We start from the raw sequence: 14,407 nt of genomic DNA on the forward strand, positions 1-14,407 counted from the left end.
GCCAGTCAACTAGGGTTAGCAAATCATGATTACAAAGCAATTCATACAGCTGTGACAGGTGAGGAGACTGGAAACATTCAGATTGGCAGCTGTTTCAGAGACAGCCATCACTTTGTCTCATTTCCTGTGCCCATATATGTGTGTGTGCATATAGAGAGTGAATAAGCGCATCTGTGTGCAGGCTGCTCTCTGGTATTAACACAGTGGATTGGAAAATGCCTCCAGAAAATGTTACAAAGAGAATAGTCTTTAATCTGCAGCAGGAGTGTGGGTGTTTTGCTATCAGTGATTAATAAGGCTGTACTTTATATACACTGCTGCATTAGGAAAATGCCTTAGTCATTGCATACGCTAACTTTATCTTAACCCCACAGGCTTCCTCCGATCACGAAAGTAAGCATTGAGGAATAGCCTCATTATGACTGGGGAGACCCAGATTCATGTCCATCCTCAATCGTGGAAGATCAGTGAATGGTCTAGTTACTACCTTTCAGCCCAGCCTGCCTCAAAGGCTTTATTTTATTTATTGCATTATATTTCTATTCAGTCTAAGTGCCAACACTTCTTGAGTGCTTCATCAAAATGTTATGCTAGGTTACACCAATACTCATTCCATGCCCTTAATGAAAAACACTTGGAGCAGTCTATGCTATGTCACTTTGGTTATCTGTAGTTGCAGATCATCATGTGCTGAATAAATACAAGAGGAAGAACATAATTGGACAAGAAGACACGTCCTCAGGGAAATCTATGCAAGGCTGTCCAGGAGAGAATAAACAGGGGAGATAGATGTGACTCAACCTCTCACACTGCTTCCCCAGGAAGTTTTTTAATTTAGGCATCAGCAAGGGAAGGTTACATATTAATGAGGATTAGCTACATTGCTAAGAGTCTGACAGGTACTGTAACGGACAGTAGAAATAACCTTGAGGAACAGGAGGAAGAGCCACAACCAAGGCAACAGTCAGATAAAAGAAATCTGAGTCTGGGGCAGAAATGTAATTTGAGAAAGTGTCTCAGACATGGCCCTCCCTAGTTCTCATGAAGATAAAGGGAGGGAAGAGGAAAGCACATTCAGACTTGCAAGATTCTGTTACTTATGATAAAGTAGTACAGTGGTACCTCAGGTCACGAACTTAATTCGTTCCACGACTCTGGTCGCGACCCGAATCAAATTTTACCATAAGGTTCAATGTAAATACGGTTAACCTGTTCTGACTCCTACGAATTTGGTCGCCAACCGATTTTGGTCGTGTCCTGAATCAAATTTTGCCATAAGGTTCAATGTAATTACGGTTAATCCGTTCTGAACCATATGTATTTTTTTTTAAACCACAAAAATATGAAACAAAATACAGTACAGTGCAGTACAAAGAGAGAGAACGCTAACCTTGCTCGAGGCGACTTCTGGCGTGGAGGACAGGAAGGCGGGTGGGGAGGCGGTTATTGTTTGGAGGGAGAGTCCCCCTCGCCTACAGGAAGCCACGACCACGTGTCACGGCAGGGAAAATGGCTGCGGATCCTGTTCGTCACCCGATGCGGAGTTCGCGGACAGAAGCAAAATTTTGCGAATGGTGCTGTTCGTGACCCGAATTGATCGTGAACAGAAGCGTTTGTGACCCGAGGTACCACTGTATTAGCATTCATAACTCTGGTGTCCTAGTCTGGTCTACCTTGAGGGGCTGACAGCTATTGGGCACCTAACTAAGACAAAAGGGGGAAAGAATTATCTAACTGGGGTTAGAGTGGAAAGTTTGCTACTGTGCAGCTCACAGAGTAAATAGGAATAGGTGTTAATTTAAAAATGTGGGTTAATCACAGAACAGCATGTTGTATGACCTTTTCTAATATCTTTCCATTTCAATCATAGCGATTACTTCCAAATGTGAATCTAAGTTAGTGGATGTGAATTTTGTGTCAAGTTTGGTATGATGTTATTTCTCCTTTGTTGCTGTTGCATCGGGTATGCTGTAGACTAGAAGTAGAGAGCCAGAAACCTTAGGCAGTGTGCAGCCTTTGAAAATGTAGGTGTGTCTCTTGGACTTCTTCAGAATTGGTTGACCAATTAGAGATGTTAAAGTTAAAGGGGAAAAGGACTGAATTCATACCCAGAGAGTTTGAATACAATACATACCTACACATTTAAATTTAATGAATATGGAAACAGAAATGAAACTAAATTTAATGTTAGTCCTGCCATTCCCAGTATGTTTTGGAACATGGCCCTCAAACGTTGTCCATCCTGGCTTTCAGCTAAACTGTGTTCCTCTTAATCTCTCACCCCTAACTGTTCTGGAGCAGTTATTACTTTTCAGCAGGCTATTGTATTAACTTATTCCAACTCCTACCTTCCTTCTGTGGATGCAGTTGCATTGCGAAAGTTTTGAAGGCTATTTTGGAAGACCACCTACATTTTGTCCATTTATGCAAATGGAGTAGGCTGTTCTACTTCGAGATGCCAAGAATGTAGAACCAGAGACAGAAAAGAAGGCAAGTAACAAACGTGGCCATTCAAAGTCCAGCCCCAAAGGACTATTATGTCTAGATTTTAAAACTGAACAGAATTACTACACAAACATCCCCCCAGTCTGGCTTTGGAAACCTAGGAAATTCTGTGTCCCATCTTGTACGTTGCAATTTTTAAATATCCATAAACCTGTAGAAGAAGCTTTAGACTTCCTATGGTGTCCTTTCTTCCTTTATTTTGAATCATCTTAACCTTGGTGAGATTCCTTAACCCAGAAAGACAGCCTGACTTACAGCCTAGAATCCTCAGTTTCCAAAGGGCAACTCTGCTGGATCTCCATCCAAGCACAAAAGTAGTCCCCTAAAGTGGCAGTTTGCAGTTGCAGTGGAGGAGAGAGACGATGGTGCCTAACACAATTCTGTGGGAAGATGCAGATCCTGGAATGAGTCATGAAAGTCCATGCTGCCAGCAAAATGGCTGGAATTTAATCTCTGCAATAGCGGGGAACCTCATCATCTGCTGATGAAAAGGATTGGAGGAAGAGGTAGTAGTAGTCATGTCCTGTAAGGTGGTGGTTTATAAATAGTGCTGAATTTCCCCTCCATTCCCTGATAGAGACCATTGCAGATCTTTATTCTCAAGTTCCAAATACAAGTATTTTTTTTTCCTATTCTGTATTCCAGCACATGCAATATGGAAGGTTTCTCTTAGCTAATTTCCTAAAGGGGAGGGAGAACAGAGTCCTTTCCTCACCCCAAAAGGAAGGCATTTTTGCATGCTACTCTATATCTCTAGAGATGCACAGTTAGAAATAATTGCAATAATAGAATTATCAATACTGCCAATAGAGTCATGTGGTGTTATATGAAACACAACAATAAAAATAGGAAAATTCTTCCTTTAGTGGGAAAGTGGGAAATCATCTAAGCAGGGTGCAGCCTGCCTATGCTCTCCGAACGCCACTGTCCAAGCGCTCATCTGTTCTTCAGTAACACGCCTGGGCTGCATTCCCCACAATAAGTGTGAAGGGAAGGGAAATAAAAACACAATTTAAGTGAAATGCCATGAATGTAGTTGCTTTCTGCGTACTGAACCATTTCCTGTCACATTAGAGATACTTCAGCATTACTTTTGGGAAGACCTAGTGGGGAGAGGGCACCTAAAGCTTTGGAAGGCTGCGGGTCCCACCCACTCTGCTCTGCTGCAGCCCTTTCCTTCTCGCAGTGCGTAACAATAGGGTCCTTTCAGTTCAGCCTGACTCCTAGTGACTTTCTGGCCATGTCCATGTAATCTTCTTGACAACAATATGGCAGTGGTTTACGGGGGCTCCTTGGGGGAACCTTTTCAGCTTTCCAACCCAGCCTCTAGTGGTTTTCCGCTCAGGTGCTACGCTGGTCCAACCCTTGCTGTCCCACACTTTTCTGGAGGGTAGCCAAGTTTTTTCAATCCTGCTGGCTGGGGAATTCTGGGAGTTGAAGTCTACCCATCTTAAAGTTCCCAAGGTTGAGAAGCACTGCCCGGTAATCCTTGTGGTGTCTGTTTCCTGACTTGGCCTACCTCAAAGGGCTGATATCATGTTAAGCTAACGGTGGGTAAGTATGTCATATAAGCAATGGATTCTGGGGAACGTGATGGCTGTTTGTAGGCTTTTGGCGACTTCTTTCATTAAATGCATTTGATCACTGCAGGACTAGGGACATGCTGCTGCGAGCAACAAATGGCTTGCCTTGCAGGCTTCCTGTTGTATCTGACTGCAGCTGCCTTTAATGTTCCTTACAATCTTTTTCTAAAAAGAAAAGGTAAGCTGGCATGACGGAAAACGAAGCACAAGTCTATAGCATCATGTTGATTTCCAAGAATGCCTCTACGTCCCACCAATAAAAAAGGGGGAGTGACTGCAGCCCAGTGCTTGCTTTTTCTGGGAAGGACGGCCAAGGGGATTCCTGAGAAGGTGTGGGGAAACAGCCTTGCCCCCTTGCCCTCTGATAAATGGGTATAACTCTGCCTCCTGTGGCAGACCCTTACACAGCAGCCATTTGCTCTTGAAAGTCCAAAAGCAGCCTGGAAGCCAACATAGTTGGCTATGCCATGCAAGGGAATGAGTGTTGGAACTGTAAAATTGGGCAAGGCCATGAGGTTCCTTTAGTTCAGTGTTGTCCAAACTTGGCCACTTTAAGATGAGTGGACTTCAACTCCCAGAATTCCCCAGCCAGCATGGGTCCACTCATCTTAAAGTGGCCAAGTTTGGACAACACTGTTTTAGTCCAACCCTCTACAATTCAACTACTGTATCCATGAGAGGTGTCTGTCCAGCAGCCTCTTCTCAAGAACCTTCCAAAATAGGGAACTCACAATCCCCATAAGTGGACTATTCCAGTATTGGACAGATCACAGTCACTTACTGGAAGGCCTCAACTCAATGGGAGCCAACTGAGAGGAAAGCTGGGAAGTGAACTCCACAACCCAGCATATAACTAGATTGCTAAATCTTGGCATTTTCACATATGGTTGGGAAACCCTGGAGGGCTGCATCATGCTTTATGTGAGGTGGTCTGGCTTGACCAAAAGGCAATGAATTCTCTTCAGTGGAATGGAGGGCTCTCAGCCTGATGCCCTCATACGAATTAGACTTCATCTGCCAGGAGCAAAGCTGGCTGGAGATTCCAAATAGACCACGTCAATCACCCAGAGAGCCCCAAACTGAGAAAAGCTGGCTGGGACTGAGGTGAGTTCATCCTTTGCATCAAGCCATCCTGGGTGTGCTTGGTCTGTCCCTGTTGTGCTCTGTCAGGTGGGTTTTGTTGACTCAGCTGGGCTGGGTGAACCCAGGCCTGTGGGTCATTTAGCCTTGCTTAATTAAGCCATGGTTTGACATAATGGCTGATCCCACCCTGATGTGATGCAGCTGGTCTTCCTTGCTCTGTCGGAATCGATGATCAAGGAGAAGGCGCCTGTCCGTCCTCCCTTCCCCCTCAGAGGCTCCCACGGGTGGCCTGCAGAACTCAGACCGCCTTCAGAGGGCTGCAAAGAGGGTTCTCCTTGACGTCCCCTGGTGGCCGCTCAGAATTGCGCAGTCCGGATCCAGCAGCCCGGCGGCGGGATCCGCCGGGAAGAAGATGCGAGGCTCGGCGTGGGCGGGCGGCGAGGCGGCCTCCTGCCCCGCTCCCCCCTGTTCACGCCACGTGTTACAACGCTGACGTTTCAGACAAAGGTGAGCAGCGTGCGATTCTTTTTAAAAGGAAGCCGAAGGGGCGGAGGGACGGCGACCTGTTTTTAGCATGTCTGGGGGGTTGGAGATCGCGCGCACAGGCGAACTGGGAGAGGGCTGCGCGTTCCCACGGTCAGCCGCGCACACACGTGTCTGCAGCAGCGCGGCGAAGAGCCCGCGGTAAATCTTCTGCGATGGGGCCGGGAAGGGGAGTGGGGGCTCGGCGGCCGGACTCAGCTATTGCGGGATATAATTCGTCGCGGGGTGGGCGCGCTTCTTCCTCCGCACCGCCAGCAATCCTGGGCGCGCTTCTTCCGACAGGAAAGCGGAGTGAAGCCGGTTTGATGGGTGGGAGTGGGCGGGGGGGGGAAGACACTTTTTTCTGGGCCGCCTTGCTTGGCGTCCGTCTCTTGCCCTGCCGTAGCACCTCTGTGGGGATGGGGGGCTTGGAATCACGTGCCTGTAGCTGTAGTTGCCTTCACTAGGTGTTGGTGGGGTACGTGTGTGTGATGATTTCTTAATGACAATAGACATTGGAGGAAGAGAGCCGGATTAGGCTATGAGACGCAGAAATCAGGAAGGAGGGAAGGAGGGAAGGAAGGAAGGAATCTGGTAGCACTTTTTCAGTCTAACCAATGTTATTCCAAGGCATTGGCTGTAGATTTCAGGGCTGGGGTAATTCAAGTTTGCATTTCCTTTACATTTCAGGATCCTTTTCTATGGAGGTGAAGCCATTTATTCATTTATTTACATTTCATTTCATTTCATTTCATTTATTTATTATTTAAATAAATATATTTATTATATACATTTATTTACATTTATTCATTCATTTACATTTCAGGATCCTTTTCTATGGAGGTGAAGCCAGCAAGGCTTTTTTAACACACTGGGATTCCTGGGGAGAAAAGAACGTTTGGTGGTTGGGTTGTGCTTATGTGTTGGACTAGGACTGGGACTGGGGAGACCCTTGTTCAGGTCCTCCTCAACCATGGGAGCTCCCTGCGGGACTTCAGGTCACTCCTTCTCTGCCAGCCCAACATATTTCAAGGGCGGTTGTGGGAAGAAGAAGCACTGTGATTGCCCTTTTGAGTTGTTGGAGGAAAGATGAAAAGCAAATACCATCTACTGCAGTGTTGCTCAACCGTGGCAACTTGGAGATGTGTGGACTTCTGGGGAATGGCTGGCTATGGAATTCTGGGAGCTGAAGTCCACCCATCTTAAAGTTTCCAAGGTTGAGAAACACTGATCTAATGTTCAGATCAATGTTTCTTAAACCTTTTGCTCTCAGGGCCCCTTCCCACTTTTAAAACTTATGGAGGACCTCCAAAGCAGCTTTTGTTTGTATGGATTATATTTATCAATATTTACCTTATTAAAAATTAAAATTGATGCATTTGTAGGATATTTATTTATTGAATCATGTAAAAATAACAATATTAAACCCATTAGATATTAACATAAAATGTTTTTCATGAAAAAAACTATACTTATTTTAACAAAAAAAATAATGAGAAGAGTGACATTGTTTTAAAGATATTGTCCGTATCTGGCAAATAATTTTGATTTCACAGAGCCCTGAGAGAGTCTTGAGGAACCCTCACGGATCCTCAGAGCATGCTTTAAGAAATACTAGTTTAGATGATTTAGTAGTAGTAGTTTGCTCAGTGAAGTTCATTACCTCATGAAGAAGCATGAGAAAAATGAAAAAAAAAATGTAAAGAACTTTGGGAATAATCAACTGGGGATGTTACCAGGAATGAAAAGTACGGATTCACCTGATTGTGGAAAACATTGTGCTATACTTTGGGTGGGACCTTGCCCATGGGTGACATCTGAGGTAATTGCAGCCTCAGCGTTGAGTGCAAAAGCAGGTGGAGGAGGAGGAGGAGGAGGAGGAATATTATCTTCCAGAATAGGATAAGGAGCTAGGACTGAGAGTGGTCTTCTTTTTCAGGGGATGCCTCTATAGATGCGTGAGACTACAACCTCCATCGCCCTCAGTCAATGTGGTTGCTGCCTCTGTTGGCTGGAGGGTATGGTGGCTGAAGCCCACACATCTGAAAGCTACTTGGTTGGGAAAGGCTGGTTAACTTTTTGGAACTGGGAAAGTAATTTATTTCCAGACCTGTCTGTTCAACCCTATTGTTTAGTTCCTCTCCTTTCTTCTCCTTAGTAGTAGTAATCTTTATTGTCACTGTACTTCTCGTACAACGAAATTAAATGCCACCCCAGTGCAGCTTTAAAAATATAAAAACCATAGAACACATAAAACACAACCTTCACATTGATGCAAGGATAGTTTCTGGCTGACAAGTTTATGTTTTTATTGTTTATTCATATTTAATGTGGAAGAAACTAACTCAGAGACTTTGATTTACCCCTAAGGGAGAGCATGTGAGTATGAGAAAGCAAGGAAGCAAACAGCATGGCAGTTCCTCCTTGAAGAGCTCTAGGTACTGATCTGGGACAGAGGTACAGGATGGACATCCCAGCATCTGGGGCAGGAATAATCCTCTACCAGAAAATCAAGCTACACTGCAAATATCCACCTTTGGGGGACATATCTTGCTGTTCTTCCAGAAGCTATGCCTGAATGACTGTGTAAGACTTAAGCAGACATGATGTCCTCTTTGGGGTCCAAAAACTTCTTCTCCTTCCCACGCTCATTTGAATGGCTGGGTTGAAGTTACCTTGGCTGCCAAACAACCCTTGCCATGGGTGTTTTGCTGGATAGAATCTGTGACTTTTCTTTTGGGTTCAACATTTCATCTGGAACTCCTACACCACCTGTAGTCAACCAGTCTCTGAAGGACACTGAACTGGTGCAGCAATATTCAGAGTGCACGCAGGCTGATGGCAGCTCTCCGGGTCCAGCTGTCTCCTTAGTGCTTCCCATCATCTATGCCTTCATCTGTGCCTCTGGTGTCCTGGCCAATGGGCTGGTGATCTCAGTGGTGTTGGGCTGCAAACAGAAGGTCGTCTCGGACATCTACATTCTGAACTTGGCCGTGGCTGACCTGTTGTTCCTGCTTGGGATGCCACTCATCATCCATCAGCTTCTTCAGGAGCGAGGCTGGGTATTTGGGGACTTTCTGTGTTGGGCTGCAACTACTATTGATCTCAATAACCAGTTCAGCAGTGTGGCCATTGTCACTCTGCTCTGCATAGACAGGTAGGGGCTAAACTAGTGCAGAAGGAAGAAGACAGGGTGGGTGGGACCAGAGTTCTTTCCTGAGGGAGGTGGAACAGCTGGAGGCAGCAGCCACACGGGCAGGGGATGTGAAGACCAAGTGCTCTGTGTCTGTTTCAGAAGCATCGGATGCTCTATATACTTAGGTCAGGTTCCTGCCAGAAGACATGGTCAGTCTTGCAGAAAATTCGCTAACCTTGCTTCCTCTGCTCTTTGGTGGTAACCAAGAGGAAGAGACAGGAAATGCTTTTGGTTGTCATAGAAATAAGTTTAGGGAATGCTTACCAAAAATGTCAATCGTGTCTTCCCAAGCTTATGGGTCTTGAAGCACTTTAGAACCTTCCGTATGATACATTTGGTGAAAGGTGGTGAGGGAAAAATTTCTGGTAGTTTCCAAAGGGGCAGGGTGGTCAGATGAAGGAGCAAAAGGTGCAGTGGCAGGTTGTGCTTATAGGAACACAGGGAACTGGGCTCTGCCAGGTCAGGCCATCAGCTCAGATTAATCAGCGTGGACTATTAGCAGCTTTCCAGAGTTCCATACAGGCATTTTCCCAGCCCTGCCTGGAAATGCCAGGGATTGAATCTGGACCAAAGCAGGTACTCTAGGCCAGTTTTTCAGCCCCTGTGCTATCTTCCATCTCAAACATTGGTCTCAGTAACTGCTCTGTAGAAAATGCATGCATACATACAAATATCCGCAAAGGATGAGTTCTCTTACCCGATATGTACATCTTTAGTAGATATTTAGCCATGTCTTCTATAGGAGATGAGCTTTTCTTAATGGCCACATGTCTCTTCCCCAGATATGTGGCAGTGGTGTACTCATCTACCATTGGCCAGAAGCGGACCTTGCGCTGCACAGCAGTGATCAACGCTGGCATATGGGCTGGAAGCTTGATTCTGGCTACTCCCGCTATGCTGTACACCCGGATATTTTGGGACAACAAGACTGAGATCTGCCTTATTGACTTGCCAAGTCCCCGTAGCATGTACTGGTATACCCTCTACCAATCCTTAGTAGCATTCCTACTCCCTTTGTTGGTGATTACGGTGTTATATTCCTTGACTTTGCACCACCTATTCCGTGCCATGCGCCGTGTGCATCGGAAGGCATCTGCCCGCAGCCGGAAAGTGACTCGCATGGCACTCACAATCATTGCTGCCTTCTTCATCTGCTGGACACCCTATCACGTGCTGCAGCTGGTCAATCTGACAGCCACTCCTTCGACAACCTTCTTCTACCTATACCAGGCTACTATTTGCCTCAGCTATGCTCACAGCTGTGTCAGCCCCATTCTTGTTATTTTCTGCACCGAGTTCTTCCAGGAGAGGATGGCCCAGTCCAGGTGGGGGCAAAGAACAGGAGGTGTCCTGGTGGGAGAGCACAACTCACTAGAGCATCTCCAGGTCATGGTAGGAATGGCTAATCTTCCCTCCAGTTATGAGGGATTACAGCTATCATATAATTCCCTCCCAGGGCATCCCTTACCATGCTGGGAATTATGGGTGCCATCATCCAGTGTATCTGGAGGTGGCTACATTGGGGAAGGGACTCCTACCTGGTAACCCTTTATTTGTGGGAAATACTGGCTATCTGTCATCCAAAGAAACTATGGTAACAGGAGCGGACTTCTCTAATTTCATGGAGAAACATTAGGAGAAAGGTGTCCCTTGAGATATTCAAGACCCAAATTATTTGGGGTAATGTACATAAAAACACACTTTGGCTTAGATGTGGAAAGTAATCAATAATGACGAAAATGTTTTAAAAGAGTAGCAGTATAAGAGACGAAGGACACTCAGGCTGGGGAAGTTTTGCTCTCCTTGAGATAGGCCTCCTTCAACTAGATTGTGCTGGACTACGATTACCATTATTCCCAGACAATTGTGGATGGCTAATCAATAGAAGCCTTTTCAGTAGAGTGCACCCTGTTTTCTGTGGTATGTATTCCATATCCTGAAAGTATAGAAAGGTGAAGTCTTCTTCAAATCAGCCTAAATTCCTGGTGATTTCATGGATATGTCCAAGGTGATTTCTTGACAACCATAAAGAATTGGCTTGTCATTGCTTGTTTTTGGGGTGTTTTTCAACTTCCCAGCCTGGCATACCAGCCCTGGCATTTTTGTGGGGGACTCCCATCCAAGTGCTAATCAGGCCTAACCCACTTCTGGGGTACCAGGCATAGTGTTTTGTTTTTTTAAAAAAAATTCTCTAGTCTTATTTCTTTGCACTTTATCCATTATGTGGGTGTTTTTATCCCTGGGGTATTTGTAGTTTTAGCTCTTTTTCACTTGTTTTTAAACTGATTGTTGTCCTTTTGCATTAATATACATGTGTCTTTATTAAGGATCATCCTAACCTTTTGGTTAGACTGGAAGGGACACCTATGATCCTCCAGATGTTGCAGCATTATAGCTCCAAGATTCCATTTCCATGAATCATTTTAGATGAAGTTGCTGGAAAAAGTAATTCATCAACATCTAGAGGGCTGCGGGTTGACTAGTCTTCCTAGAAGTTGATTTATGTATGTTGGAAAACTATCAAAATAAATGTGGTAAGTTACTATCTTACAGTTTCTCCTTTTTCATAGGTATTGCAAGTGTCTCACCAGGTGGACAACGATACGGGAACATCTTTCTTTTTCTACTGCAGAAATCACAGCTACAATGTATAGCCCACAAGTGAGTCATTCTCTGTCTCCGTGCAGCCATCATCACTTTGGGATAGAAATGCCTTTAAATTCCATGAATGAAACAACCAGCTACACTATGCCTGTCAGTGGGCATGGGGATTGTAATGGAGCTTCCAGTGGCCCTCTCTGATTGTTGCTTATCTGAATGTAACCTAAGGGTATTCTTCTGAAAAGAAAAAAAAAACGGTGCTTTTTATATTGTGTTCATTTGTGAACACATAATGAAGAAGGTTCACGTTGTGATGATGGTTCATCTTGTGAAGAGAAAGAGAAATGGACCGTAGGATCCTTGAATTTGAAAGGTGGAGGGACGTTTTGAGATAATGGACTCTGATAATTGTATGCCATCAGTATGCTGACTGTCCCACTCACGGAATGCACAATACTCCAATATATCTTTCTAACGCACTCTTCCTCCAAAAGTGATTTTTCCCTCTCTAAGGGCTCTTCCAACAGGCCTTTCAGGCAATCACTTCTTCCATGTCTTGCTGAATATGTGTTTGAAGGCTGTGGTAATATCAATTTTACTTGTTACCTGAAGAAACAGGCTGTTTACATTTGCAGAAGAAGATCAAGAACATTGTGAAACTGATGAAGGGGTTGTGAAATTGATGCAGGTGAGTTTTCTGAGGAGATCAGGTTATGAAATCGAAGAGAGGTTTGCTAAAGTAACAAAAGGAGAGGGTGCCCTGCTTTGTTTTCCCCAGGGGACTGGTGGGCCAAAACCAAACCAAACATTTTTTTCTAAAAAAATCTAAATGTATAGAAATGATGGTTCAAACTTTGTGCATTTTTCTAGACAGAAAAGTGGTCAGAAGCTACTGAAAACCTGTGGGAGCCTGCTATTGGTCACCAAAATCACAATGCTTTTTAGCATCTCTTATATTTCTCACAACAGGAATATATTTTGGAAAATTAATGCTTCTCAGTCATTTGCACATGAAGGCAGCTCCAGCGTAGATCCTTCTGTCTACTCAGTGCAAAATTTGTTAATGAGGGATGCAAATACACAATTTCTCAGAGATGAGCAACTGGTTTCTCTCCAACAAGGAGGAATCTATTACCTCCCAAGAAAGTTGATTCCACCTTCAAACAGTTTACACTGTTAAGAAACATTCTCCTGTTTAGCAGAAATCTTCTCACTGGATCTAGTCTAGCCCTTATGAGCAAAACAGGACATATCTGTTCTCTCTTCCTTGTGACAACCCCAACAAGAACACTTTTAATTTCTCACTCTGTAAAGGACTAAGAAATTCCTCATAGGACTTAACTAGATCCATCACTGGAAGTGCACCATGTGCTCTACTTTTGCATATGTCCTTCACAAAATGTGCCATCTTGATTAGACATAGTACTGTTCCTCCCCAGTGTAACCTGGGTGGAGATTTTGATGAGGGCATCTTATATAGCAGGTTAGAGTAGCTTAAGGCAGTGCTTCTTAAACTTTTTTCTCTCAGGAGCCCTTCTCACTTTTAAAAATAATGGAGGACCCCAAAAGAGCTTTTATTTGTATGGGTTATATTTATGAACATTTACTATATTAAAAATTAAAATTGATGCATTCGCTGCCGCTACCACTTCTCACAAATTATTTTTCAACATAGGCTGGCAAATAGTTTTGATTTCACGGACCCCTGAGAGGGTCTTGGGGGACCTGTAGGGGTCCTAGAACCATGCTTTAAGAAAGACTGGCTTATTTCATTTCCAGCATGCCCAGGAAAAACCAGAATAATTATTTAAAGAAGCTTATGCATAAGAATTGATGAAAGAAAAAAGAGGAAAACAAATTAGGAAGTATGTGGGATCCTTCCTGAGAAAGGAAAAGAAGCCTCTGAAAGAAAGTGTGAAAGGATGACTAGATATATTTAAGATCTTTAGAAAAAGATTAGAGATATATTTATAGCAACATTAAAAAGGTGTGTTATTTTAGAAATGAGGTCAAAGTAACACATAGATTTAGTAACTTAAAAAGGGGGGGATCAAAAATGGTCTTTTTTCTACATCTGTCTTGTTTTGGAGAATTTTGGTTGCAATTTTAAACTATAATACCTCTTGGAAAAACCTAATGAGAATATCTGCAGCATGTTAGCGCGTTGTATTTTAAGAGGAATGAAATGCAGACTTTAGTGGCTTCACTCTTTTTTTTTTTGCTGCTTTGGTTAATCATCCTAATTAAGAAATCTGAAGACCTTGAAAACTTACATACTCTTTATTGACTTGAACTTGGTTAATAAAGGTCTTGTCCTAAAATAATCCTGGATTTTTTCTTATAATTAATAGGGTATCTTTACTTTGTGTGTGTCTGTCTGTGGTGAGAAATGAAATCCTAAGTATATTATACTAGGAAGTAAAGGATCAAACTGTAGGATAAATAAAATCTAAGAAAATGTTAGTTATATGTGTACAGATGCCTCTCCTCCATTGCAGATACAGTATACAATACTCAGTAAAGCAGTGTTTGTCAACCTCAGCTACTTTAAGATGGGTGGACTTCAATTCCCCTGCTGGCTGGGGAATTTTGGGAGTTTAAAAATTACAGGATGGGAAAAAAATGGGTAGTTTTTTTGGTCCTCTCTTCATAACATTGAAATTAATTTCATCCAGTGATTTGCCAAGATCATTGACATGACAGAGATCTATGAAATTCTGTGATGTGTGTCTAACTTTGAGGAAAGTAGATATATCTTTTTTTAATATAATTTTTATTGAAGAAATGTTTAAGAAGATGAAAACAATATCTTGTTTTTAGAAAAACAAGTATTAGAAAAGAAATAGAGAAAGAAAATAGAAAAAAAAGAGAAAAGATTATAAAGAAGTAGCTTCCAATCTTACACTGTAACAGTGGT

At 43.5% G+C, this 14,407-nt stretch overlaps 1 protein-coding gene across 1 annotated transcript; it reads left to right on the plus strand.

Moving 5' to 3' along the window:
* The first annotated feature begins 7,584 nt into the window (after window positions 1-7,584).
* Window positions 7,585-13,755, plus strand: LOC103067201 (melanin-concentrating hormone receptor 1-like). Its single transcript, XM_015890780.3, has 3 exons — window positions 7,585-8,850; window positions 9,672-10,214; window positions 11,460-13,755. Exons 1-3 carry the CDS (start codon window positions 8,393-8,395, stop codon window positions 11,689-11,691), a joined length of 1,233 nt encoding a protein of 410 aa, XP_015746266.2. The 5' UTR covers window positions 7,585-8,392; the 3' UTR covers window positions 11,692-13,755.
* The last annotated feature ends 652 nt before the right edge of the window (window positions 13,756-14,407 follow it).

The sequence above is a fragment of the Python bivittatus genome, unplaced genomic scaffold (assembly GCF_059951505.1).
Source record: "Python bivittatus isolate LINGU-HERP-01145 unplaced genomic scaffold, Pbiv_v1 ctg000320_np1212, whole genome shotgun sequence".
NCBI classification, from domain to species: Eukaryota; Metazoa; Chordata; class Lepidosauria; order Squamata; family Pythonidae; genus Python; species Python bivittatus.